The 27,144-nt window shown below is 41.4% G+C and overlaps 1 protein-coding gene across 2 annotated transcripts; it reads right to left on the reverse strand.

Annotated features, from left to right (window-relative positions):
- Positions 1–1,652: 1,652 nt before the first annotated feature.
- Positions 1,653–26,390, reverse strand: rin3 (Ras and Rab interactor 3). 2 transcript variants are annotated; one of them, XM_087170548.1, is made up of 14 exons: positions 25,787–26,390; positions 20,254–20,848; positions 15,611–15,722; positions 15,435–15,507; positions 13,385–13,476; positions 10,539–11,607; positions 6,889–7,069; positions 6,589–6,760; positions 5,715–5,836; positions 5,414–5,600; positions 3,803–3,934; positions 3,367–3,572; positions 3,077–3,191; positions 1,653–2,712 (listed from the first exon to the last, which is right to left on the reverse strand). In XM_087170548.1, exons 1-14 carry the CDS (start codon positions 25,819–25,821, stop codon positions 2,363–2,365), a joined length of 3,441 nt encoding a protein of 1,146 aa, XP_087026674.1. In that variant the 5' UTR covers positions 25,822–26,390; the 3' UTR covers positions 1,653–2,362. The 2 variants fall into 2 exon arrangements, with proteins under 2 accessions (XP_087026674.1, XP_023250545.2); XM_023394777.2 differs by having other exon boundaries at positions 3,406–3,572; positions 25,787–26,388.
- Positions 26,391–27,144: the final 754 nt, after the last annotated feature.

Consider the following 27,144-nt stretch of genomic DNA (forward strand, 5'->3'; position numbering starts at 1 on the left):
ATCAGTACTGTCCGCTGCTGCGTGATAGAGACATTGGTGTAGTGAGCAAAAGCTTCAGCTTTACATTTGAGTAGAACTCTATTTTAGTCATGGGATTAGGGGTGTAGCATGTTTGTGGCTAGCTCGTATGACATCTATATATATATATATACATATATATGTCTTTATTTAAACTGGAAGATCATTGATGGTAAAGCACCTCTTTCACAATGATATGGAGTAGATAAAATACCAGTTAAAAAGAACATCAATTAAAACAAGTACAAAGAGATTAAAAGGTCAGAGATTAAGAATCTAAAATGACCAAGAAACACCAATGAATTCATTTTAAATGCTTTTTAGTGAGTCCAGGTTGAACTGGAGGGACATGAAGCGTGAGACAGTTATTAGTCCTGGTGTCATGTGGTCCAGTGGTACAGACTAACATGGATGTAATATATGACTGCAGTGGCAGCGCTTGTGATGTAGGGGTGAAAAGCTTGCCGTCATAGTTTTCCGTCATGTTTCCTTTCACAACGGTCCCCAGGCCTTAGTGTTTTATGTCTGTCTTGTCATTTCCTGTTTTATTTTGGTAGTTTCCCTCTTGTGTCTTTACTTCCTCCCGTGTGATTACCTGCGTTCTCCCTAATGTGTTTCACCTGTGTCTCGTTATTCCCAACAATATTTACGTCGTGTGTCCCTTTGCACTTTGCCAGTTTGTTTTCTTCCCCAGTGAGTTACTTACCAGCATTTACCTGACTGCCATTCAGAGAGAGACTGTTTCTGTTACCTGTTTCCTGAGATCTGAGATCTGCCTGTTCCCTGTCGGTACCGTTGCCTTCTTCTGCCTGTGTGTGACAAAGTCTATAATTTCAGACTCTGTCTACCAAACACTTCATCTGAAGCCTGTTGATGCCTTTAAAGCCAATGTGCACGGCGGTCGTCTGGATCATTCTTGTGGCTGACTTTTCCTTCTTGTACATAGAGCTTGTGTAATGTCGACATGTTTTCCTTCTATACTTCTAAACCACATCCTGGTCTGTCGGGTCTCATAAAACCTTCAGCTGACACACACTGTCATGGCCACCACCACTAATATTATTCCAATCCTTCTAATTAACCTCATTGGTTTGTTATCAACATCTGCAGTCAACACATTGTTGGAGTGCACACATTTTAACACTGTCAGGTTACAGAGGCAGTTTTCTGTTCTATTGATCATTTGTTTTCGAGTTGGTGTGGTTGAGGCTGAGGCTGGGGTTTAGTTAATTCTGCTTAACATTTAGTTATAGCTGGTGTCCATCTTGTGTGTAATTAGGTTTTTATTATGTTTTTATCATGTTCCCTCATGTGTCATTGAGTTGGGTCAGTTTGTTCAATTAACATCTGCTTGGTTGTTATCTTGAGTATAGTTGTGTATCATTAACTTCTTTTATAGGCCGAGTTATTATAATCTTTTACATTGTTTAGGTAAATAACAACCTTGTTTTTTTTTTTCCAACAGTTCCTGTGTTCAGTGAGTGTGGTTTCCTTGACATTCGCTTTATTTAATTATGTCTTAGGAATGTCCCATCATTCCTGTAGGTCACATTCTTGTTATCACATACTCATCTAGTATTCATTTCCCTCCTTTAGTTTAGAGACGTCAGGGCAAAAAAGAATCAGCATCAGCAAAGTGTGCAAACTGTTTATTTACAACACAGTCACTTCCTGTATATAGAAGACATATGAGGAATTAAACCTCTTGACCTTTACTGGGGTTTTTGGAATGAAAATTAAGGTTTTGGTCCATGTAGCACCTACCATACCTCTGCTTTGAAAAAAAAACATTAGCCTTTTAAACAAGTGTGGCTGCTTCTTCTAGAAATGACAGATTCATCTTGTTAATGTAATCCTGAAGCAAGTCGACAGTCATTTACAGTCTGGCCCAGTTTGAAGCAGAGGTTTTGAGGATAGAATAGCATCAAGTTTCAGAGAGTATAAACAGTATAAACATGATCATTTTAGAATTACATGCATTTTTAAAAACAGTCCTCGGGGTTCCAGACCCCTTCTGAAGATATAAAACCATCTCTTTGTTGTCTCCTCTGCTCTCTTTGGTGATGAATGAAGCATGTGGCATCAGACCAGTCAGAGACTTGTTAATTAAAAACACCAAATATGTTTCATCACATTCAATTCTGTGACATATCTCGCATGCACTCATCCACATATTTTTCAATTTGAAGTCTGAATTACATTAATATTTCAGGTGAGGCCTGGGACTAAAAACCTTTCCTAAATGTGGTTATCTTCTTTTGAATTAGCACGTTGCTGATGCAGTCGCCGCAGCGATGTAGTTGCCATAGTGATAACAGCAGCTGCCACTGTGATGCTGGAGCAGTTACAGGCTAATCAAACTCTTCTCTTCCGCCTCTGCCTCTGCCTCTGCCTCTGCCTCTGGCTCTGGCTCTGGCTCTGGCTCTGGCTCTGGCTCTGGCTCTGGCTCTGGCTCTGGCTCTGGCTCTGCAGCGTCGACAGCTGCTGTGTCAGCTGGGAGGAAGCTCTCTGCAGGTGGAGCCGGCGGCGGGTCAGTGGGGCAGCTGCGGACGGGCTGGTGGTTGGATTGGTCGATAGGGTGATAGACAAAACAGTAGGCTCCAGGTTGGCAGCTGTTCTTAACACTGAGGGCCAGCTCTGTAGAGGCCAGGGGCCGGGGAACACCATCCATATACACACTGAGAGTGTAGGAGTCTGGAGGGAGAGGAAGAAGGAGGCATGACACAATAATAACAGCGTAGTGATCATAAAACAGCAGACAGGGGTGGACAGTAATGAAGTACATTTGCTTGAGTACTGTACTTAGGTATATTTTATAGTTTTGTTTTTTTGTTGTTTTTTTTTTTTTTTTTTACAAACTTTTATACTTTTAACTACTTTAACTACATTTTTATGAAGTACTCTCACTTTTAGTCAGAGGAATGAATATTCTTTTATTTTGAAAGTGTGATAGACCATACACTGTTAATCACAGAGAAAACCCAATCATAGCCAACTCCTCCACTCTGTCATGTGCTGCTGCATTGCAACAACCCAGAGTTGTCTTCAGGACACTCACCTTGTTCAAAGCGTGAAGCACACTGCTCAGACAGCTGCTCGACTGTCGTGGTGGGGAGGACACCCAGAGTCTTTGGGTTGGTTCCAATCTCCGGACAACACACTGTCAGAAAGTCCTGCACACATGCAAGCACATACACACACACACACACACACACACACACACACACACACACACATTAATTACACAGAGATAGCTGTATGGACACATCTCAGCTTGTTTCACAATGAATGGCAGTATTGAATACAAATTGTCAATGTCTCTTTCACTCTAACCTTTCCAGAACATACATTGTTGATGATGTCTTGTGTGTGCGTGCGTGTGTGTACCCGGACAGATCCTTGGGCCGTGCGCTCCTGGTTGAGTGTGCGTCGTCTCTCCCAGCGATGGATGGAGTCCTGAACCTCTCTGCTGAGCTGCCGTGTTGCTGACCTCTGCTGGTCGAACGTCTTAATGTGCTCCAGAGCCCCGTAGGTGGTGGTCAGATAATAGGAACCTACAGAACAAACACTTGTGCATCATCAGTCATGTAATAAACACAGATACAGCAGGTCAAACTGTTGATGTATTTACAGGGTTAGTAAATCATGATTCACAGACAAGACCAAGTTCAGGTTCCCAGGTTGTGGGAGCTCCCAGTGACTAGACTGGACTGCATGAGCATATACGTGTGTGTGTGTGCGCACGCATATCTGTACACATATAGATATGCGTATGTGTCTTTACCTTCTCCTATTGTTAGTGATGGATCCATCAGCTCCATCATATATTCAACATCCAGCTGCAAGGCAGACAGATTGGATCTAGCCAGGACGTACATCATTACAGGCAGGAAGTCATCAGCACCATGGGCCCGCCCTGAACACACACACACACACACGCACACACACACACACACACACACAAATATATAAATATTATGACATTCCAGAGAAGAACCGCATTGTCACACCGCATTGAGGTCTAGTTGGGGTTTTGTCCTGTCTCCGTGTTTTGTCTTGTCATTTCCTGTTTTAGTTTGAAAAGTAACTCTCCTCTCGTTTCAGGTCACTTGCCCTTCCTCATGCATCTCGGTCTGATTGCCCTCTGAGTGTTTTCAGCTGTCCCCCTTGCCCAGTGTTTAAATAGTCTGTGTCTCCCTTTGTCTTGTGCCAGTGTGTTTCGTCTGCGTGCGTGCACCCCAGCTCTTCCTCACAGCCCTTGTCACAGCGTTCCTGAAGTTTTGTGTTCTTCTTCCACATGTGTGACACACATTTTGATTTGAGCCACCCCTAACCTCCCTAAATTTGACTATGTTCTGACATGCAAACTGTTATCCACTATTGTTGGAGTGAGTGTAAAAGCTGCTGGTCTGTGTGTAGTTTGTATTATATGTAGTATTTAAATATGACCAACTGAAAAATGATTAGAATAAAAAAAAAAAAGCCTATTTATCATAGACCATCATTAAGGAGGAAACAGCTATAGAACAAAATTAAATGAATAAATCAATGAATCCTCTTTCTGAAATAAATCTTATATTATCACATTTTGAACTCTGAGCAAGACAACAAACATATCTAGTAGTTCCTCTTGAAGCTAAAATGTGCCTACTCCACATTGATTTTCCAGTGAATGTAAGGAAACACAAGCCAAATGTGTAATTGCTCTAAAATGGAAGAGACTGAAATCTAGTCAGTGGATTAGCGAGATGTCTTGTAGCCTAGCATTAGAAACACTGACCCACATAGTAAGAAACAAAGCTGAAGATTTTTAGAGGATGTGGACACTTTTTTTTTTTTTTTTTTTTTTTACGTTTCATGAATGACCTGACTGCAGACGCCTGTGATTGGGGAGAGACCGGTGCTACCAATAGGACGCTAACTGAATGATATACTTCAGTTTTTACATTTTTTAAAATTGATCTTTAATTACAATGATCCTATGATATGACTTATGTATACATGTATATACATGCATGTTTTTTAATGACCTTGTATGTAATTTATTTTATATTTTTTATTTATTTTTATTTTATATTTATTTTATATTTTTATCAATATTTAGGTTATTTTATTTTATATAGTTTTACTTGTGCATGTTACTGAACTTATTTAGATTTTTGTTTATATCAACTTGTATGTATAACTCAACATTTGAAGTTATGTTTATTGAGTTTGATTCTTTAATCTTAATAGACGGTTGTGTTTGTGGCGGGAGGGAGGGTCTTGAATGCAGTGAATGCTTGAATGTTCCGTTTTACTAAATTTGAAATGAACAAAAGCTAATAGACTAAGAAAAACAAAAGTGAAAGGAGCAGTAGGGGTCAGAGGTTAAAGGAGTGTTCGGGGCTCTGACCTGGAGAGCTGATAGACATAGAGTCATAAATGATCTTGCAGGCCTTCAGCAGCAGGTCGATCTTCTTCTGAGGAGAGTACTCCAGATGGAGGTTGTTCAGTTTGATGCTGATCTTCTCCATAGCAGTGGCCTCGGGGACAGATGTGGTCACTCCCAATGCTGTGGTGGTGCTGCCTAGGACAATAGACTGACACAACAACACACACACACACCATCAACATCACTGCTGCTGCTGCTGCTGCCTTCCTGCAGCTGTGGTGCACTTGTAATGTTGGTCATGATTTCACAGCTCATGTTGTACCTGGTTCTGTGTCAGCTGTTTCAGGCTGTTGTCTTTGTTGTGCAGCTTCTCCAGACTCTGGTAGATTGGCTCCCTCAGTGGCTTCAGTACACTCTTACACAGAGCAGCTTCCACTATGCTCTCTGCAAGGACACACACATGCATGAAGTGAAAAAGATGTTTCTGATGGACGACAAATTCAAAACAACCCAGCTAACTACAAAACCTTGTTGAAAGCAGTCACCGATCTCAGCCATGACCCAAGCCCCGCTCACCCGGACCCAGCATCCAAACTTGCAGGATTTGGTTTCTCTGAGTGTCTTAAGTGAAATCTGCTATATTTTTAATTTGATCACTCAGAAAACAGTCAGCCAATCAGAAGAGAGGCTCAGAGCCTCTTTAAAATATTGACCTCTTTAAAATATTGACCTTTAAAGGCTCTTTAAGGTGACCCTCCAGCAGTGTATTATCTTATTCTCATGACATGGTGCGACTCACAAGCAACAGATTGAAATCGGAGCAGCAGAGGACAAGGTATCTATAGTTTTAGACCCATGTATGTGTCAAGCTCCAAAAATCTAGGTTCCTGAATTTCCCATAATGCAACACAATAGTATCTTTTCATTAAATTGCTCCACCTGACAAATGCCTGTATACTTAAAATTCTAAACCTCAGTCTTTCAGTCTTGTATGTGTAGCTTTCTAAACCCAAAGTGAAAGACATTATGTAACTGTTTTCACAGGCTGTCAAAGGAAAAGTAAGTTTTATAAAAGCATGAACAGTTTTACAAAATTGCCCTTATAGAGCAGCTGGTCCCACATCACACGTTAGGAACTCTACTGAGAACAATGAGTAACACATGGTAAATAAAAGGTAATATGGTGATCAAGTTACCTATTTTGTCCTGTACATTCTGATGCTGTGGCTCCAGCATGGCCTGCAGCTCTGCGCTCTGCAGCAGATAACTCTTCAGCTGAGTCATCATCTGCCTGATCTCCTGTAACAGCTCGGTGGAGGTGGAGTGGTTCGACATGGTCTCCAACGTGAACGCACGATGCTCTTTCACCTGAATATACAAGATGAAAGCTAAACTTGATTCCATTTGCATTTTACACTTCTTGGTTGATGTTGAAATCCAAATATATCAGATGGATATTAAAACGGACGAGGATCTTTCTTCCTCGGTTTACTCACCAGGTTACCAAAGTAGCTCAGAGGGTCCCTGGCCAGCTCTACTATGCGCTGTGTGAGGCGGCGGTCCTGGCTGATGAGGCCGGTGATGACGGTGGACAGGCGGTGGCGGGCTCGGCCCAAAATAACGGTTGTGGGGGTCCTCCTCACCGCTGCCTTGGGATTACGGGTCTCTGCAGGGCGACTGCAGGGAAATATACAGCAAGTTTATTCCTTTAGTTTTAGTCTAGTAAACCTCTTCACTTCAGTGTTTGATTTAGTTTCCTTCACTGAAACAGCGGTGCCAGTTAATCATGAAGTCCAGTCTTCACACCTCCTCATGGTGTCATACAGAGTTTTGATCATTTCAAGTCTAGACAAAGTTTCTCTCTTTCTTATTAATAAACAGCAACAATCTTTGTACATTTTGATATTTAATAAAACTAATCTATGTGTTTGACACTTTAGCTTTGAGACATGGAGCATGATCCTGATGGAAGGAGCCATTAGAAGATGGTGAACTGAGGTCGTAAAGGGATGAACATGATCAGCAGTAACACTCAAGAGAGAAATAATTCTATGTTATCAGACTCCTTCCTTTTTTAACTTTATTTTTCTATCATAAGAGCTAGACAGACATGTGTAGGGTTGTTTGGCATTGGCGGAGGTATGTGCCATCACCCTGAATGAAAACTCTAGAGACTGCTGTGTGTGAAAATCCCAGGAGATCTGCAGTTTCACAAACACTCACACCTGCCCGTCTCGCACCAACAATCACTGCACGGTCACGGTCACGGTCACTGAGACACATGTTTTTCCTCTTGTAAACATTGACTGAAGCTCCTGGCCGGTATCTGCATGATTTTATGCATTGCACTGCAGCCACATGATTGGCTGAATGGCACGAAACAGGTGTACATATATATATATATATATATATATATATTCTATATATAGAACACTATTTGGACCTAATATTTCTACCTGACTCTCCCACAAAAACCACACTGCAAAACCTACTGCGATACTGTAAACACATTACTGACACACTATTACCACTATTATGACTTTCATTGTTTTGATTTAATATGAGAGAAAGACGTGCCCTTTATTTCCTACACCAATATTTTAACTGGAAAAGTTCCCTCCTGTAGTTCAACTTTTACAGTTTGTGGTTTTACATCTTTAAAAACATGCAAAGCTGAGACCATGTGCTGTGTCACACACTGGTTCAGTTTAATATCATTCATTTGTTGATTACATTTTGTAATGCAATAGTTAAAATAATGCATGAATTATATGAATAGCCAACTGTCTAACAATATGTCAGTCTTTATCATGATACCATTGTTAATACAGGCAATGTATCATGATAGTATTGGGTGTTTTTTTTTGGTTATGATTATTTTAATTATTATATATTATTATTATTATAACTGTGTATGTGAAATAAGTTGTATAAAGTCTTTTTTGGTTTCCCATCCACTCAATCCTATACTAGCCACTGCTACTAGCATAGTAGTGTAATTTCAAATCTTGGGGGGGGGGCAGCGGGGACATGTCCCACCCTTCTTGAGGGCTGTCCCCCTCAGTATATCAATGTAAACCTAACTATGTAAATGTAAGTAATATAATAAAGTGCAAAACAATTTTGTTTGTGCATTTATTGCATTTTGGGTTAAGTCCCCCCCCTCTGCCTCACAGTGGTTCGGTCCACTGTCTGTCATCTCACGCTGTGTTTGGAACCGCCTACTAACGTACTATTCAAACCAGGTGTGACATCAACAGGACGTTACAGTTACAGCACAGTGCACCAACCGGCTGCTCTCCGAAATCGGATTTCCAATGATTTACAAACACACGTTACTTATATAAACAGACCAAAACTTGTGAGTCCAAACACTCACATTCTCACCTGAAAAAATGTTCAAACTTTAAAAAATGACCTATAAACAGCGTTATTAGTGAATATTACTACAACTTTCAGCCTTCTTTCAAATCCCCGCCAGTCGTCGCTGTCACTGCCGATTCGTGCGAAAAGCATTCTGGGATACTGCCTGTATACTTCAGTGTGAACAGTCAGCTTGGTAATGCCATACTAATGTGTTCATTCAGTAGGTAGTATGCAGTACATACTCACTGAGTATGCAGTAGACAGTGGGTCACACACACATTGGCCCAGTGCGAGCGGCTGTGGCTCAGAGAAAAGGAAAACTCCCATACTCTTGTTTTGCAGTGCAGCAAAACACCAGTAATATCAAAGACAATGTCATTATGGAATCATTATTATCGATTATAGAAATGTTAACATAAAGGTGTACGAGGGCTTGAGTCCGACCCGTGGCCCCTTGCTGCATGTCATCCCCTCTCTCTCTCCCTGACTTTCATGTCTCTCTCTCACTGCTACCACAATAAAGACAAAAATGCCAAAATAAAATAAACTCCGCTACAAAACTCCAAAACACCTTGATGAAGCCAGCTTTGAGACTTAAGATTCATGCCCAGAACACAAGACATCCCAAAATCGAACAAGTAGTTGATCATAATTAGTTTTCCTCTGGTATGAGATTCAGGCCACTAAAGATCGACGGGTTCATGCTCTCCAGACAAACACATTTGATTGATCAACATGGCTTTTCCTCTGACCCCAGCCTCAACATGAACTAATAGTAAGAATCTAAGAAGAGCAAAGTCTGGCCCTGAAGCTAAATAAGCATTTTTCTGCTGTGTAGAGGGGAGGCAGGAAAACTGATCTTGATGCTACAGATTACACAGTGACTCACCTCTTATCTAAGAGATGTTTTTCCTGTGTGCGACTCTATGTCACTCTCTGTTCGCGTGAAAGTTGGTGTACCACAAGGGGCTATTCTGGAAGCCGTCTTCCTCTTAAGCCACTGTACATGCATCTACACAGTCACATGATTTATAAAAACAAGACCTCATTCCACTGGTTACACTCAGACCTGCATGCAGTGCATTAATTGGCTGTTACATAATAAGACGACTGACAACAACTCCTCCACACAGAGAAACTTAGAGAGAGGACAGGATTAAACTTATTTCATAACGTATATGTTTTTATCATATTTGTCTACTAAACTATAAGCTTACCATGAGCATGTCCATCTAACTACCTACAGTAGTAACTGTAGTTACTTTTACATAAAAAATCCTATTTAGGATAACAGCATCGTCACCCAAGGGCAAGGGTGAGAGAGAAAGAGGAGTGACCAACAAAAGCGAGTGTGATTTGCTCGCCTCTCTCTCTTTCTCTCTCCCTCTTTCACCTGAATGATGACAAATATATTTTATGGGCATGTTAAAACAAAATCGTCATCAAAAAATAAAGTGTTATCGTAAAAAGCAGCAGGATAAGACACCAAACTAAATGATGTGTTCTGTATGTATGGATGGTCTCCTCAGCTCTTAACTCACAGCGCAGCTCCTAAACACTACAAGCAGCTTCATTACAGTCAGCTGATTAGAGTGTGTGTGTGTGTGCATGTTGCAATCATGATTATATGCCATTATATACGTTTAAGTGTGGCAGGCAAATTAAATTTAGTATTCATTTAATACTTCAAATAATAAGTTACTACATTAATGGGAAAACAATAGTGAATAGTTAATCATACCAACACTTTGCCTCTCTACACCAGCCAACCCAGACCTACCTGTGGTTCTGCTCCGGTTCCTGGGTCGCCTCTCCCTCTTCTTCTGTGCTGCTGGTGGAGCAGGAGTCAGGGTCGGTGGCCAGAACGGCGCCCCCTTGTGGCGAGTACAGCGACACATCCGGCCGCCGCGCTGGTGAGGGAGGGGGGCCTTTCGTCCCAGCACTCTGATTGGCTAATCCTCCTCCAGGCTGATTGGGGCAGACAGGTGCGTCCGGGGAACATGGTTTCCTCCTGGGTGGAGGGACTGGACGGGACGGTCTCTTCACTAATGACGGACACTGGGAACTGGATTTTTGTTGGTCCTCCTCTTTATCCAGTTTCACCTCTTTTTCCTCCTTCTCATCCTCTTTGTCTCTCTTCTCTCTGTCCTTTTTAATCTCCTCCTCTTGAGTTTGGCTCTTGCTCTCTTGTTCAACCGCTTCACCCAACAGACCTGATTTCCCTCCTGTTTTCTCCTCTCCTTTGTCTCCTCCCCCACTTTTCTTTGCGGGTTTTTGTCCCTTCTCTCTCTCCGTCCCCTCTCCTACCTCTCGGTCAGCGTTCTTCCTGGAGGAGGTGCGACGGAGAGGAGCAGGAGGCAGAGGGGGAGCTGCTCGGCTCTGCAGCGGGGCAGGAGGTCTTGACGGAGAAGGTGATGTTGACATTGACTTCCTCTCTTCTCTCTCCCCTCCTCCTCCCTTTCCTTCCTCTTTTCTCGCAGCTGCTGGAGTTGCAGAAGATGAAGTGTGAGGTGAGGGTGGAGAAGAGAAGAGAAGACCCATCCCAGACCCTGAGCCCACGCCGGGGGGTCGGGGTGGAGGGCGCTTGTATTTAATTTCCTGGTTGGGCGTGGCCTTAGTCTGACCTTTGTCCTCTGGGCTAATCTGTGGAGCTTCTCCATTCTGCAGGGAGGAGGTGATGCTTTGATTGGTGATGATATCAAGTTTGGAGACAGAGGAGGGGTTCAGGTCTTTGTTGGGGAACTCTTCTACTGTGACTGGGTTGACGTACAAATACGGGCTGTTGTGGTTCTGATCCAAAACCAGGTCCTGGGTCTTTGCCTGCTGGTTCACATCAGATGTCCAGAAATCTGTAACACACGCAGACAGTGTTAAAAAGCTGCTTGGTGCTCATTCATCAGATCACTTACTGGCTTTCTCATTTTTTCATGTTGTGTAGAATTGTTCTTTGTTCTCCTATAATTATTTGTCTCACATCATATTATCATTTAATTGCATTAACGTTCATTATTCATGACTGAGTATTAGGGCCACATTGATGAAAAAAAATCTGAAATTTGATCAAAATCTAAATTCTATGAGAAAACGTCATAATTTAATGAGAAGTGTCATTTTATGCTCCGTGTTGTTTTAGAGGGAAATATCAGAAGCTTTGAAATGAGGAACGTGGAGCGTCCTGTGAAGTTCTACTTTAGGTTTCACAAAAAAGGAGAAACTTCATCTTTAGGCTCATCATCATCATCATCATCATCATCATCATCACCAGCATCATCATTACCAGCATCATCATCATCATCTTCAGCATCAGCACATTGAAAACATTTTGAAGAAACTGAGTCTATTGTTAGACAGACAAACAGCAGCTGCCAGAAGCAGCTCAGGCTGACACTGACACTGACTTTTATCTGGTTCATTGGTTGCTTCTAATATTCATAAAAAATATGTTTTTTTCTCTCGAAATGTTTACATTTTTTTATTCTCATAATATTACTATTTTTTTCTTGAAGTATTATGCCTTGTTTTTGGAATGTTATGATTTTATTCTCAAAATTATGACTGAATAATATGTGTAATATTACAACTTTATTCTTTAAATTTCAGATTTCTTTTTTTCCTCAATGTGACCCCAATACACCATCGTAATTATTATCTTTGAAACAGACAAATAAATTAGATAAAGTCCATTTTCCAGAATTTTTAATTTTCAAAAGTGTGGCTGAAAACATGTTCAATAAATTAACCTTGCGCCAACACTTTTATGCCAATTTGTTTTGTTTTGATCAACAACATGATTAAATTAATATTTCAACATTCTGAGAAAAATAACCTTTATCATTTCTTGCTAAGAGTTAGATTTAAAAGAAATCATTATTTCCAGGTTATGTGAGGGACTACATCTTGGTTGTGTGCAGTGACTGAAGTGGAGTCATTCTGCCCATCAACAAACAGTCCTGCACATAACACTCCATAAAAACACAAATTTACACTTAGTTTTTTGCACAGATTAAACAAACAAATTATAACATATTAATTAGTGAGCTTTAAATGTGCCAGATTTTTTCATCCTTGGACAGAGCCCAGCTGAATGTTTCCGCCTGTTTTCAGTCTTTATGCTAAAATAAGATAATCCAAATTAATTTAGGAAAATATGAGAAAAGTGTCAATATTGGTTAAGTATTACTCTAACTCTGTAACTCAACAAAGGTTGAACTATTGTTTGAGGGAATCTGTCTTGAAAGTTAAAATATTACACAGAAGACATATTAATTCTTTTACAATGTACCAAGGAACCTTTTTGTGTCCAAGAAGACCTGTAAATGTGATATAATACATACATTATACATCATATATGTTCACGCTGTTTTCTCTTCTTTACATTGTTTGTCTCATTTCTTCATATTTTTCATATTCACTGTGTTCTTCAAAGTGTACATTCATTCTGTGTCTGGACATTTTCATATATGTTGCCAGTCATATACATTCACATAGATTTTTACTCTAAATTTCCCATGATCCATCTCTGTTAAATTAATGCAACTTATTTTTATCTTCTTTCATTGCTGTATCCAGTTTCTTTGCTGCAGCAATGACCCAATTTCATTGCACTAATGATGTAGATTTATCTACCTGCGCCCATTGCAGAGATGACCTCCAGCTCCTCTTTCTTGGTTGCCGTGGTAATGGCCCGGGGTAACCTCAGTGGGGTGGTCAGGATGTCCCTGATTGGTGGATTCAGTTAGTAAACATTAAGTGTAAGTGAGTAGTTTCAATATTGTGACCTATCACATTCTTTCTCTTATCGTGGCTCCGCGTGTGTGTGTGTGTGTGTGTGTGTAAATGTGTTAAATCATTTCCTGTGTGTTTTGTGTAGATGCGTACCGTATGTATAGGTGAACCATATATATATAAATGAATGCTTATATACAATGGCAGGAGCTGGTGTTCAGCATTAATTATTTGTGGAAGGTGATGTGATCTTTATCAAAGTCACAGGTAGAGACAAACACAATGTGCTTAAGCTGATAACACAAACAGTAATCTTTTGTGTGTTTATTGAAAAGGGCCATATATTATATAGTCACAGTGCTGGTGGAAAAAGTAAGTGAACTCTTGGATTTAAAAAAAAACGGTCGAACCTCCAAGCTCTTCCAGTAGCTGCTGGTCAGACCTGCTCAGTGTTCAGGAGTAGTACGTTTGGAGCATTCTGCCTACAGAGATGCTTCAGCTCAGACAGATTCTTAGGATGTCTGGTGTGAACGTTTCTCTTAAGGTCCATGCTCAGCATCTTTAGTGGATTGAGGTCTGGGCTCAGACTGGACCACTCCAGAAGGTGGATCTTCTCTGTCTGAGGTCATTCTGTGGTAGATCTGTCATTGTCCTGCTGCATCACCAGCTTCTTGTGGTGAGCTGTCCAGGACCAGAGCCTCAAATCATGATGAGCTCTTTGGAGTGTCAAGGCGCTCTATGTCATCTTAGTTTGGCATCCATTTCTAGTGAGAGTAGCTACAGAACTAAATCATCTTCATACACACTGCCAGCTCTATCTCTATACATGAGCTTGCAGATTACTGGAATCTTGGATTTCTATACATTATAAATTAATTTCTTATTTATTTGTGACAGAAAATGTCAGTAATGTGCCACTGTTCAAAACATAACATATTTATTTAATATAATAATATTATGTCTGTGTCATATTCAGATTCAGCCTAGACAGAGAACTATAGAGAAAGGTGTCAGTTTTATGTGTTTTATGTCTATTTTTGCACGTGTTCTTTGCCTTATGGACATTTTGTCTAAGTGGACTGATGAATATCTGGAACCCGCCAGATGTGTGGTGGCTGCAGAAAGTTTTGGTTTTCATTTTGGTGCACAAGTTAACGGGTTAGAGCAACACACTGCCTGTGTGACACGTGCGTCATGTCATCTAGATCTAGAGATTCTGTGCCTCGTCTAAAATAGAAATAGACAGAAAAAAGACCTGCGGATATCATACCAGCAACATTGAATAAAACTGACACACTATAGTTCTCTGTGTCTAGGCTGAATCTGATAATGACAGAGTCATGAAAAAATATATATATTTTTTTTAACCTTCTTTGCAGCTGCATGTGGAGACAGTGGCACTTTAGTGACTAATAACTCAGACATGTATTTATAATGAAAAGAAATCCAACATTGGAGTAACCTGTAAACTCTATGTAGAGAGATAGAGCTGCAGCAGCAGCGACATGCAGCCATCTCTTCTCACACGCAACACAGGCAGTGTGTTGTAAACTCTTTGAGATGACTTTGTAACCCTCTCAGCTTCATGCAAATACAACAATTCTTCATTGTAGATTGTCCGAGATCTCTCTTTTTGTGACGTAAGGATCACATCAGCAGAAGGTTTGTGAGAATATCCAGGTTAAACTCTCAGTGTGTTTTCATAAAGCAGCCTAAACCCACCCCTCCAGTCTTGTTTGATAGCTCCTGACTCCAATTAGCTTCTGTTGATGTCAGTAGCCGAGGGGTTCACGTACTTTTTCCAGCTAAACTGTGAATGTTTAAGTGATGTTTTCAATATGGACAAGAACAAAGGCTGCACTTACTTTTCATGTATGAGTGTACACGTGCTGTAACATGATATTGTTTTTTGCATGTACATATATACACGTGTATATAGAGTATGTTTTACCTGCTGGCACAGTAGAAAGAGATCAGTTTGAAGATGTCATCAAAAACCAGAGAGGAGCCGTCTAAGTGGACAACTGAGACAGAAAACATGTTGTCATTATCGTGTTATCTTTCCAGCATCTGAAGCTTTAATAGTAACTCTCAGATCCAACAGCTGCACTAATGTGTAACACATACATGTCTTGTGTTGTTTGACCATCAGACTGCGTACAAGCGGCAGCCCCTGTTCAGCAGGCAGGCGTACTGACAGCGTCATCCCCTTGTCCTCTGCGCTGTGAACAAGGAAGGCCTGCGAATGTCAGCACGAGTGGTTAAGGTCAGAATGGAGAACATGGAAAATACAGTTAGTACACAAACAGCATGCAACGACACAAACGTAAATTCCTTATTAATAACAATTTGAGAAGTAGCAAATTTTCATATACACCACAGCCTGTATTAAAATTCAACCAATATGGGTATTGGTTGAGCTGATTCTAATGTTTTTGAGCTCTACCTGCCAATATTATGTGATGCTATCTGGCAACACTTTATTTTACAGGTCCCATAGTTTCCTATAATTTCCTACAGAGAAAATGATATGTCTGTAGATTCATAAGAGAGAGAAAGAGAGAACAGAAGAGGAAGAGAATAAACTCAAACTTGTCCGGCCGAGGCAGGAAGATTGTCTTTGGTCTCACCCAGGGAAATAAAAAAGTAGAATAAAATTAAATAAAACATATCCACAAGCTACATCACATCACATTAACAACAGAGATCAAACGTCCCAGAGTGGAGGGGACCCTAAGTTTGCTAGGGTTTGTTACATTAATCACATTTGGAACAAACAAGTCTTTGCCATTAGTATCCTACAGTGTCGCCCAGAGGGGAAGCAGCTCAGACTCGGGGTGGAGGGGGTGTGTTTTGTCGTTGGTTATTGTCAGAGCTTTCCTGTGCACAGCTGTGATGATGTAGAGGTCATCTAACAGCCTACCATCTTCCCTGCTGTCCTAACAATCCTGGTCAGCTTTAGTACTGCCAAATGGCCTCGCAGACAGAGATGTTAAACAGATGTCTCTATCCGGCTGACATATACTGTTTCCAAAACGTCAAGACTGATCCCCAGACCCCTTCAGTTTCCTAACTGCCTGGCTTTCTTACATATCATATCATCATTGTCTGTGAAACTGACACTTGTTATCTGTGTGTGTTCATAGATAATTAAAACAGTTGACAGTTTCTACAGTTTGGTCACACAGTATCAATGATAACAGTGACTCTGCTTGGTTTAAAATAAGGTTCCTTGTTTGAATTGAATTTGAAGAAGCGTCACAGAGATATCATATCCATTAGAATGATGGGACGTATGGACGCATGGACAACCTGACAACAATATGCCTCCAGCTCTGACTGTTGCCAGCGTGGAGACATAGAAACAGTGTCATCAGCATCTTCATATGGGCCTACTTTAACATTGCTGTCGTGCAGTTAATGTAGTTTCATTAGTGTACAGGTCGGATCAGTGGCAGGTCTGAACACAGTCTTTGTGACTGAGGCTCTTGTCTTCTGTGTCTCAACAATGAACCTTCTTTCAAATTCACTTAGATCTTTTCTTCTGGTGCAGCCACAACAATGGTGCAGAGAACGTGGAAGCTCAGGCATGGCTACGAGTTCAGTGTCCAGCAGATAGTGCCGCTCGTTTACAGTAACATGTCAGGCAGCATGGGGTGTGACATGGTCTCTGTAAAACACATAATACTGTAGTCCTGATATTCCCGCTGGGTCTTAGTCAATGCACCGAGGTTGTCCATTTCATTCAGTGAAAACATCACATCTCCTGTAACGATAGAAGGAAGACGGGTTCGTACTCTCTCCTGTTGCTCTCCGTTTGGCTCCCCCATCGTCTTCTACTGAACTCATCAATTTTGCTTCTACCGCTCAGGGCAGTCGTGTAGGTTTGGAGAGCACAATCAGCTTTTTGTGGGCGATAAACAATGTTTTCACTTCTGTTGCCATGGCGTCTCCAAAAAGCACAGAAAAAACCAAGAAAAGTCCGTTCAGTGGAACAATATCCATATTAGGATGAATATGCTGAGCAAAGATGGTGTATTAAGGCAGGAAAAGCGAAGTGAATTAAACACCAAGTAGGAAACCCAACAACATTAAGGGGAATTACTGTAACAGGCTGCAACTAGAGAGGTGTCATCTTGCCATCCACTTCCTGGATGGAGGATGTGGCCTGGGTGTGTAAGTTGTTGAGGGAAGAAGCCATTGCAGGGCCTGGTAGAGGAGGTCCTGATGGTCCAGGACTTCAGGCTGGACAGTAGGAGGATGAAGAGGCTGTGGCTGTGGGGTGGGGTCCTTCACAATGCCGAGAGCCATGTGGGGTCACTGTGCCCTTGCAACGTTGCAGTTCCCAGTTACCAGACAGTGATATCAGAATGCTCTCAATGGTGTCTCTGTAGGACACAGCAAGGACGGGTGGAGGGAGACTCACTTAATTCAGTTGATACAGTCCTGTCACATGTGAGGACCAGCAGAGGACTATACCCCCAGGAACTTCGTGCTGCTGACCCTCTCCACAGTATCTTTCTCCTTAATTTCCTCTGTGTCTAGGGGAAAGGTTGTTGGTCTTACACCACACTGCTAGAAGGACCAGTGGGGAAGCCGTTTCATCATCGCTGCTGATGAGGCCCACCACTGTTGTATCATTAGAAAACTTAACATTGTGGCTGAAGCTGGATGATGCCGGGCGGTTGTATGTTCAGCAGTTCAACAGGAGTGGGCTGAACACACAGCCCTGGGGGAGTGCTGGCGCTGAGGTGTAGCTGCCGATCAGGACTGATAACTACATCCACACTACTACATTTTCATTTTAAAATGGCGTTTTCAAACTAAAACAATCTCCGTCTAGACGAATCAGAAACCTCGCCATCCATACTACCACATATGAAAACGCATACATACATGACCATGCGTGTACACAGGACATATGCGAGCTGGTGTAAACAGGAAGCAGATTGTCTACTCTGCAGTTGATTCGTTGAAAAAAAAATACTCTGAACGAGGAACAGCAAAGACAGCTGCGGAGAATTTAACGCCTCAACAGCTGCTAGCAAAAACATCAAGGTCAGTAACACTTATAATTCGGATTTCATGTTGTATTCACCACTGGTACTCGAGGCTGATAAGACCAAAACAGGGAGTGAACGTGGGTGTCTTTGTCATTGTTTACAAAGGTCTCTGTTTTCACCCGTCCAGACGACCACACAACCCAGGAGTTTTCATGCAGAGCGAGGGGCTGAGGTTTAACTGGCTCAGTTTCACTCAGGTGTTGTGGGATGGTTGTGCTGAAGGCTGAGCTAAAGTTGGTGAATAGCATTCTGACATATGTGTTCTGTCATTCATGGTGGGACAGGTCTGGGTGGAGGGCAGAGTGTGTTGGGGAGACTGGACTTAGGCATGTCTTAGCATGTGGCTGGTGGGACCAGTGCATTCCCAGGTCCTGCCTGATCCTGCTTCTTTGTAAGGGGTTGACCCTGGGGACGGTCTTCCTCATACTGTCTGCAGTCACATGCAGAACTTAGTCATCTGAGGAGAGATAGTTGGGGGTGGGAGTGGGGGTGGGGTCCATAAGCGGCGTGTGTCTCCATTGTGCTTCATGTGACAGGTTAGTTCCTGCTGCCATGGGATCTGAGTGCAGCAGCGTCTCAGACCCTCAGCAACATTTGAACCTCAGCTGTCAGCAGCTTCTGGTTTGCCCCTGAGGTGATGGTATTGGTGACTGTGACATCATCATCACAATTACTGATGTATGTTGCCACAGTGTCTGTGTATTCCTCCATAGTGATCGCTCCAATCAGTGCTCTCGAAGCAGTCCTGCAGGGATCGGACCTTAATCTGTTTCTGGAGTCCTCGTAGAAAGTTGTTTGTGTGCGGTTTAAACAAACGAGATACAGTTTTTACACTTGAAGTCAATACATGTCAACAGTGTTTGTATATAGAGCTCTGAGTGCTGCCAGAACACGGGTGACCTACACTCAGTGCTGAGCCTGAACGCCTCCTGTGTAGACACACACGGAGCACTGAAGCTTACCTGCTGTTCGCGCTACACGGACTGTGGAGACTTTGTGTGACACTTGTCTGTGCAATTGATTCTTAGGAACTTTTCCTTTAGAACAGCGGCTCCCAACCTGTGGGTCCAGCCTGGTGGTCCGCAAAGGTATTACTATATAAATTACTATACTAAATCATGTGCAAAATAGAACAAAGTTTGTGACAAATGTGTAATAAATAAATAATGTTTTTATATGTTTTACAACAAAATGATCTTAAAAAAACTCCCTTCATTGTTTTTCTTCTCATATTAAGGCCTGTCACGTTAAAAGATTACATCTACAGCAATAACTGGAAAATGACAAAGATAGCTGGTTAGCAAGAGGAAGTGAAAGAGTCAAGAGGCAGATGGCGAATCAACAAGTGATCTCTCCTCTGTCAGATGTGAGCCGCCAACGTCTTTGAGATTTTCTAGTGGGCCGTGAGGTGGAAAAGGGAACTGCTGCTTTAGATGAGTCAGATCTGTTGGGAAGAACTATGTTTGGATTTTCTCTATAATTAGTCCAAAATGACACTGTCATTACCAGGAAACTTTCACAGACGTTATCAGAGAATTATGGAAACATAAAATAAAGTGTTACCCAATAGGTGTTAATTTGATCATTTTAACTGTTATTACCACTGATGTATAGTTATATAAGTCCAAGCCCTCCAGATGATTGCCAGAAGGCTCAGAGAGACATTACTTTAAACTTTAACAGTGTGTACATGTGTGTGTGTCTCACCCCAGCTGTCTCTTTCTCCATTATACTAGTAGTTTGGTCTTGGCTGAGTCCTTTGGGCTGCCATACCGAGGTGCTCCCAACCAGGCGATCTATAGCACTCAGCGATAGAGGAGTTGGAGAGAATGGTGGGATGACAGGGGGAGGTGGAGGGAGGACTGAGGAGGAGGATGAGACTGTAGGAGATAATGGAGGAGGATAGGGAAGACAAGGAGTAAAAGAAGGAGCAAGATCAGAGGAAACAGTTGACGGGAGAGAAGGCAGGGGAGAAGGAGAGACAGGAGTAGGGGAGAGAGGAGGTGGAAGAGATGGGGGAGGGTAGTTTGAGGAGAGAGGGGGAAGGACAGAGGGAGGAGGAGGATTGGAGGAGAGAGCTGGAGGAGGTTTAGAGACAGGAGGGAGAGGAGGGGGAAGGGACGGGGGAGTGGATGGAGGTAGAGGAGGTCGAGAGGGGAGCTGAGTGAACTTTGCTGCAGGAGGCAGCGGCTTGGGTCGACATGGGCGGGCTGGAAGGTGTGACGGCAGGGAAGGTGGAGAGAGAGGAGAGGATGATTGGATGGATGGAGTTTCCAGTGCTCCTGTCAGAGGGGTTGTGTGGCTGTGAAGAAAGGAGAGGCTAAAGGTCAGGGACGGAAACATGTGGAGGACTTGTTTATGTCTCGTCTTGGCTTCAGTTTGCTCCAGAACAAACATGTGGTCACCAGACTCATGTTTTGTGACTGCATAAACATTGGCTGGAGTTGAAGTTTACTTTGTGTACTGGATGAGATTAGTGACACATGTCCTGTTTCATCATTGTGGGTAATTGAAACTGTAGCTGAGAGGTTTAACAGCCACCAGTTAGCTTCTGATTGTCAAGTAATTCCATGAAAAGACATAAACCAAGTGTTAGTTTATCTTTTCCCTAACCTGTCTGTGGCTCTCTGCCCAACTGGCTCCTATTGAACATGTAAATCTTTAAAGCTTCATTAATGGATTTTTTTCCTTGTTGTTTCCATGTTCACCTTTTATAGCTGTTACGGTGAACATGTTAGCAAACAGTTAGCAGTTATTCTCTAACTTTATCCGCCTGTTCTTTGGAGCTGCACTGAAAACAGCTGCTGAAAGTGATGGTGAAAACCAAAACGAGCTAAAAGACGATAAAAAATTGTGTAGAACTGAGGGGAAATGCAGAACTGGGGATTATTCTCTGTGGGTTCGTTGACTACTTCAAGCAACACATTTCATGCAACCTCAAAATTGGGTCACATATATGTCATTTCATTTTTTTTTTTTTAGAAAAGGCTATTGAATTCTAAATACTAAAACAGCTCTGTAGCATTTAGCTAACATTAGTCAAATAAATAGTAATTGTTTGGGACTATTTTCAGTTTTGGATTAACACATAGGAGTGAATGAGTATTTATGGCAGCAAAACTGTGTATGTGGGATTGATTAAAAATAAATTACATTCATCACCCAGTGCAATGGCGTGACTCATTGATGTGTTTCTAATAGAGGAAGACACACACACTCACACTTGTGTATATATCTATATATAGATATATATATATATCTATATATAGATATATACACGTATATATTCACACACGTAATACTTGTTAGCAGGATCAATTCATTATTGGTACTGATCTTTTTATGAGATTCAACAACAAGAATCCTTATTTTTTATCATTTAACTGGTAGAAATGTTGCCTGTGTGTAGCTGTGTCTTAAAAAACAATCAGCTAACACCAGGGGCTGGTTTCACAGAGATGTGTCAGACTGGTCTGTAGTGTTGGTCCAGTCTTATTTTGCTCATAGATCAGTCACAAAAATAATTTTAAGCAAAAAAGATTAGATACTCGGGCCTAAAATCAATGTTACCATGGTAACAATCAATGACACCTGCGCTGACCAGTAGCACCCAAGAACAAGGAATAGGAAAACATGGCTCATATTTTGTGGTTTGCAAACATTGTTGTGGAGAGAGCAAAGAGAAGAGAAAGAGTTTTCTTTCCAAATCAGATTTGATCTTTTTATTGTTTCACTCCTTAAGTAAACCTTGTAATGGTTGAATTCTTCCAATAGACAAAGATTTACGGTTCCTTGGTCGGTCACTTTTTTATTTTGAAAAAAAAGTCTTAATTTACCCAGAATTCAGCGTAAGATAGTCCAGAACTGAACTGCCTTGTGCAACGCATGAATTCAGACTTCTATCTGTCGACACAGTCAAAGTTTATCTTTGTGAAACCAGCAGCAGGAAGGGAGAAGAGGGTCAAATGCACCATCATTATAAGAGGAAGCAGTGGGTTTATGTGGGAATAGGAAAAGGGAGTTTTATCTTTGAGCGATAACAATACTGGCAGGAGATCGTAGCTACAATCATGATAGTTTGACATTGATGTCTACTGTTTACCTTCAGATGGCAGAGAAACACCGCTCTTGTGGTCTGGTGGTTTTACTTTAAATAGCTCAGAGATACGACAACATGGTCTTCGTTTGTTTGATCTCTAAGCCATTTCCACTTAGGGTAAGCAGCACTGAATTAAATACAACAGCATGTTGATATTAACTCTCAACACTTCCTGTGTCAGTTGAAATGCTGTGTTGGCAGTTAGTACAATGTACAGACTTTTAATGAGAAAACAATGCACATTAGTCCAATTTTAATTTTAATGCAGTGGCTTCCAGCATTAGTCCGACTGCTAACTTCCTGGTTTGTAGGCTTAAGTTAGCTAGCTAACACAAGCTGCAGTTGGTAGTGTCAGAGACAGTAGAAAACAAGACGCTTCATTTCTGTTTATTTGCTGTATCTGTTTCACGTGGGTTTGTCCACCTCCCTGCCCCTTTAGGTGACCAGAAGCAGGTCTGAGTCTATTCATTCCAATGGGCGAAGTGAACGAGATCACAGATTATCACAGATTCTTTCGCTCCATAGTCACAAAATAAATATTGGATCCGTTTTTCACAAGCGACACGTCTTCCGAACATTCTGACATCAAAATGACATATTTCAGATGAACAGATCAGAAGAACTTTTTTGGAGACCTGCCTCTGTCTCAGCGCCATACTCTCACGAGATCTGTCAACTGCCGACATCGTTGGCCAACTGATAACCAGAGTTATTTTTGGATTGACTAAATTATACGTGAAACCATGGATTAAAACAGTATTAGCCAATTAAACTGACATGACTTGGTACTGGGCTGACCAGATGTTGTTAGTAGATAAAAACAGCAAAAAAGGCGCAAATTTGCACTTTATCCGTGTTGTATCTTCTATTGTATTATTTTGGCAGGGACAAGTAATCCATAAATTTGTGTTAAAAATGCCAGAGCTTTGTGCAGCAACAGGCTGTAATAACAAGAAAAACGTATCTGTCTTTTCTTTCCCAAAGGATGCAGAGAGGTAAGTTTAGACAGGGATAGATTTTCATATTAGCTACTGTCACATTTCATGCCGGTTGCCTTCGCTTGAGGGAGGGGTTGATGGACAACGCCCACTTAGGAGACCAGAACTGTGTCCCATTTCATACCAATGGTGCTGCCTGTAATGCAGCATCTTCTGTATAGAGGATCTTTGGTAGTTTTCAAGTTTTGTGTTGCATCACAAGCAGAATGTCATGGTTTATGGCTCTCAGCTTCTGCTTTATACTGACAACTGAGCTTTGTGTTGAGCAAGAGAAAAGGAATACTCCCTTACACCACAGTCAGTCCCATGGTTCATTTCAGGCCCTAATAGCCAACAGCTAATAACTGGTATTAAAGGACAGTGAAGTAATGACTGAATTTTGGCTTGAATTTTTACTGATTGATACCTTAAGCTATGTGAACCTGTGACCTCTGAAATAAAATATATTTTTTCTCATATCTCAAGTCATCGCTAAACATGAAATTATTTTGATTTTTAATTGGGCCAGTTTTTTTTATCCATCTCTTATATTACTGCCTCCACCCCAATGCACCATCTCTGTTCTCAGGATAATTCAAAGACCTCACAGTTTTCATTGGAAGTACCTCCTTTCCAGGCAAACTGTTTCTTTAACACGTTAGTGCTATTTTATTTTCATAAAAAAATTCAATGCCTTCAGCGGTACAAACAAACGTCATTGACCGCCATTGTTTTGGGATGGTGGCAGGAATCCCAGGGACAGACATCTCAACACCTAAACAAATAAAACAGACACTATCTGCATGGATAGATAACACTAGAGGGAAGTAGAATAATGTGGGGTTTTTTTTGTAATTTGGGAGAACTGTTTAAAGTGTTCATTAAAAGAATAGATAGGCTATGTGTGTTACTTTAACCACTTTCTTTTTGTTCAATAGTTCAAAAGCCACCCCAAGTGTCCAGTCTGACGCAAACATGCCATGCTGGCTCACATGAAAGGGATAGAATAACTGTTGGGTCAGCTAAATCTTAAAGCCCGGATAGCAACATCTTGGAACATACTTACTGAATAACATCTTCATTTGGTAACATCATGCACTCATATTCATCACGTACATATTATCTGCCACAATTTACAGATAAATATCGTTTTTACTCCACTATATACACTTGTGAGTTTTAGTTACGAGTTGCTTTACAGATTAAGATTGTAAAATATGATGTTTTGTCGTAAACTACCCGACCGTATCTGAAAAGCCAGCAATAACAGTAAAATGCTACTTACACATTAATACACTGCACAGCACTCAGAGGGGTTGTATTTGTGCATTACTTTTACCTACTGTTACTTTTGATACTTTAAGTGCATTTAGTTGATAATGATTTAGTGCTTTTACATAAGTAAGATTTTTTAAAGCAGAACGTTTAACTTGCCATTGAGTATGTTTATAGTTGTATTGATACTGTTACTTAAGTAAACCACTTGAACTAACACAAACAATTGAGAGTGTTTTTTATCTAATAGTCTTGTCCTTAAGGGTGGAAATATTGTAAAAAAAACAAAAAACAAAAAACAGAACTTAAAAAATGATGTGTTACGGTGGTAACAAAGTTTCATCATAGTGACTGACACCAAGTTCAATCAAGTCCAACAAGTCAGAGCAGCACCAACCACCATCACTGAACAAATTGTAAAGTTTAAACTCGAGTTTTACTGTAAAAGCAGAAATATTCCTCTGACGTCATATTCACGCTTTCAAAATCCCACACACCCTATAACAGTCTTCTAACAGTACAACTTTCAACCATTTGCATTCTTCCACATAAATGGGACCAAACACACAGCAAACATCAGCATTTCTGTAACAAACTGAAAATAGATTCCTGTATTTCATCTTGCAGTTCATATATCAGAAGTTTGATTTGCTGCGACAACATGAGATCAGGATATTCCAAAAACTCCTGAGAAGCCAATGACCTATATATTATGAAGTGAGTCATCACATCTGTTTTCCCTGCTCTGGCTGTCGGACTTTCAACCCCCCCCCCCCAAAACTCCCCCTCTCCTCCGTGACAGTTACAACGTCCGAATGCTTCAACAGAATACAGTTCCTGCCCTGTGATTTCACTCAGCTACATTGTCACAGACCCCTCACAAACTCACCCAGCGTCCTGGGAAACGAGGCTGGCTTCCATCATATTTCCACAGACCGAGTGTTCGACCGCTCTCTGTCACTCTCCCAGCTCCATCGGAAAAAACCCCGCCTCCTCTCTTTGCCCCCCTCCTTTTCTTCCTCCTGTTGATCGTAGCAGGACTGAATAAGGAAAAACTAAAACGCAAAGGGAAAATGTTTGTCTCTGTGTCACCCCTCCCCTCTGTTTCTGCCTCAACTTCCTGAGCTGATCGTTAGGCAGGAAGAACCAGAGCACTTGGTCAGACTTCCCCTCCTCTCTGTCTTTTTTTTTTTGTTGTCTCTGACACAACTTCTGTCTCACGCTCTAATACTTTCTTATTCTACAGTCAGTTCTCCTACCATAGCAGTGTTACTCTTTTTGGAGCAGTTAAGTTAACCAGTCATTCAAATGACTTGATCAGATCTTCGAATTTTTGCAATTTTTTTCTCAAAATGTCGACCCTGCAGAAATACGACCCTGCTGACAACCCGTATGGGCTAAGTATTATGCAGATGCTCTTTTATCCTCCTCCTTCTCCCTTCCCCTCTAGTTCTAAAGCTTTCCAGATGCTGCCCAGTTCAAGCCGTGGAATGCACAACTTCATGTTTCCTGCAAGCTTCACTCTTTTTTGACCCCCCCCCTCCATTTTTCCTCTTCACTTCCTGCCTCATCTCACCTCCCCCCTTCTACATTCACAACAAAAACTCACTGCTTTATAACAGGGGTCGTCCTTTTCACCAGAAACCAGTAGATTACTGTTAGAGCTGGACTGAAACGGAGTGGAAAGTGGCTTTTCCAACGTGAGAAGGATCAAAATGAGGAAGACTAAATTCTTAAAACAGTGTAAACTATGGACAAAATTTAAAGTTCACATTCCCATTTCAGAAATACTCTACACATTTTTTTGCATTTTATTTTGAAATTAAAGCTTAAAATCAAAAACATAGTTCCCTCTGTCTGCTCTGCTCTAGGTCCAAGAGTTCTCATATTGCATTTGCTGTAAAGCCTACAGATTTAAAAGGTGCATGGACATGCATCTGTGGTCAAAGACACACACCCCTGCAGCCAAGTGTGGTGACTGTGCAGCTGCTTCCTGTGCAAACACCAGTGGTCACACAAGCCTGACTCAGTAGACTTTCATGCACCTTTTCAACAGCGGTTAATGACCAGTAGAGGGAGCTATGCTACAGAGCATTGCTGTATAGTTAGAGTCGTGGTAGCCATTGGGGTACCTTGGAGAAGAACAACAAATCCTGTTACACACATGAAGTCATGGTCAGTCATTTTCAAGACATGCCATCAGAAAGGAACTTACGTCATCCATATATAACTGTGGTCAGAACAGTG

This window comes from Seriola lalandi, unplaced genomic scaffold (genome assembly GCF_002814215.2).
Source record: "Seriola lalandi dorsalis isolate HSWRI2012SDOR001 ecotype SW California unplaced genomic scaffold, Sedor1 jcf7180002054953, whole genome shotgun sequence".
Taxonomy (NCBI): domain Eukaryota; kingdom Metazoa; phylum Chordata; class Actinopteri; order Carangiformes; family Carangidae; genus Seriola; species Seriola lalandi.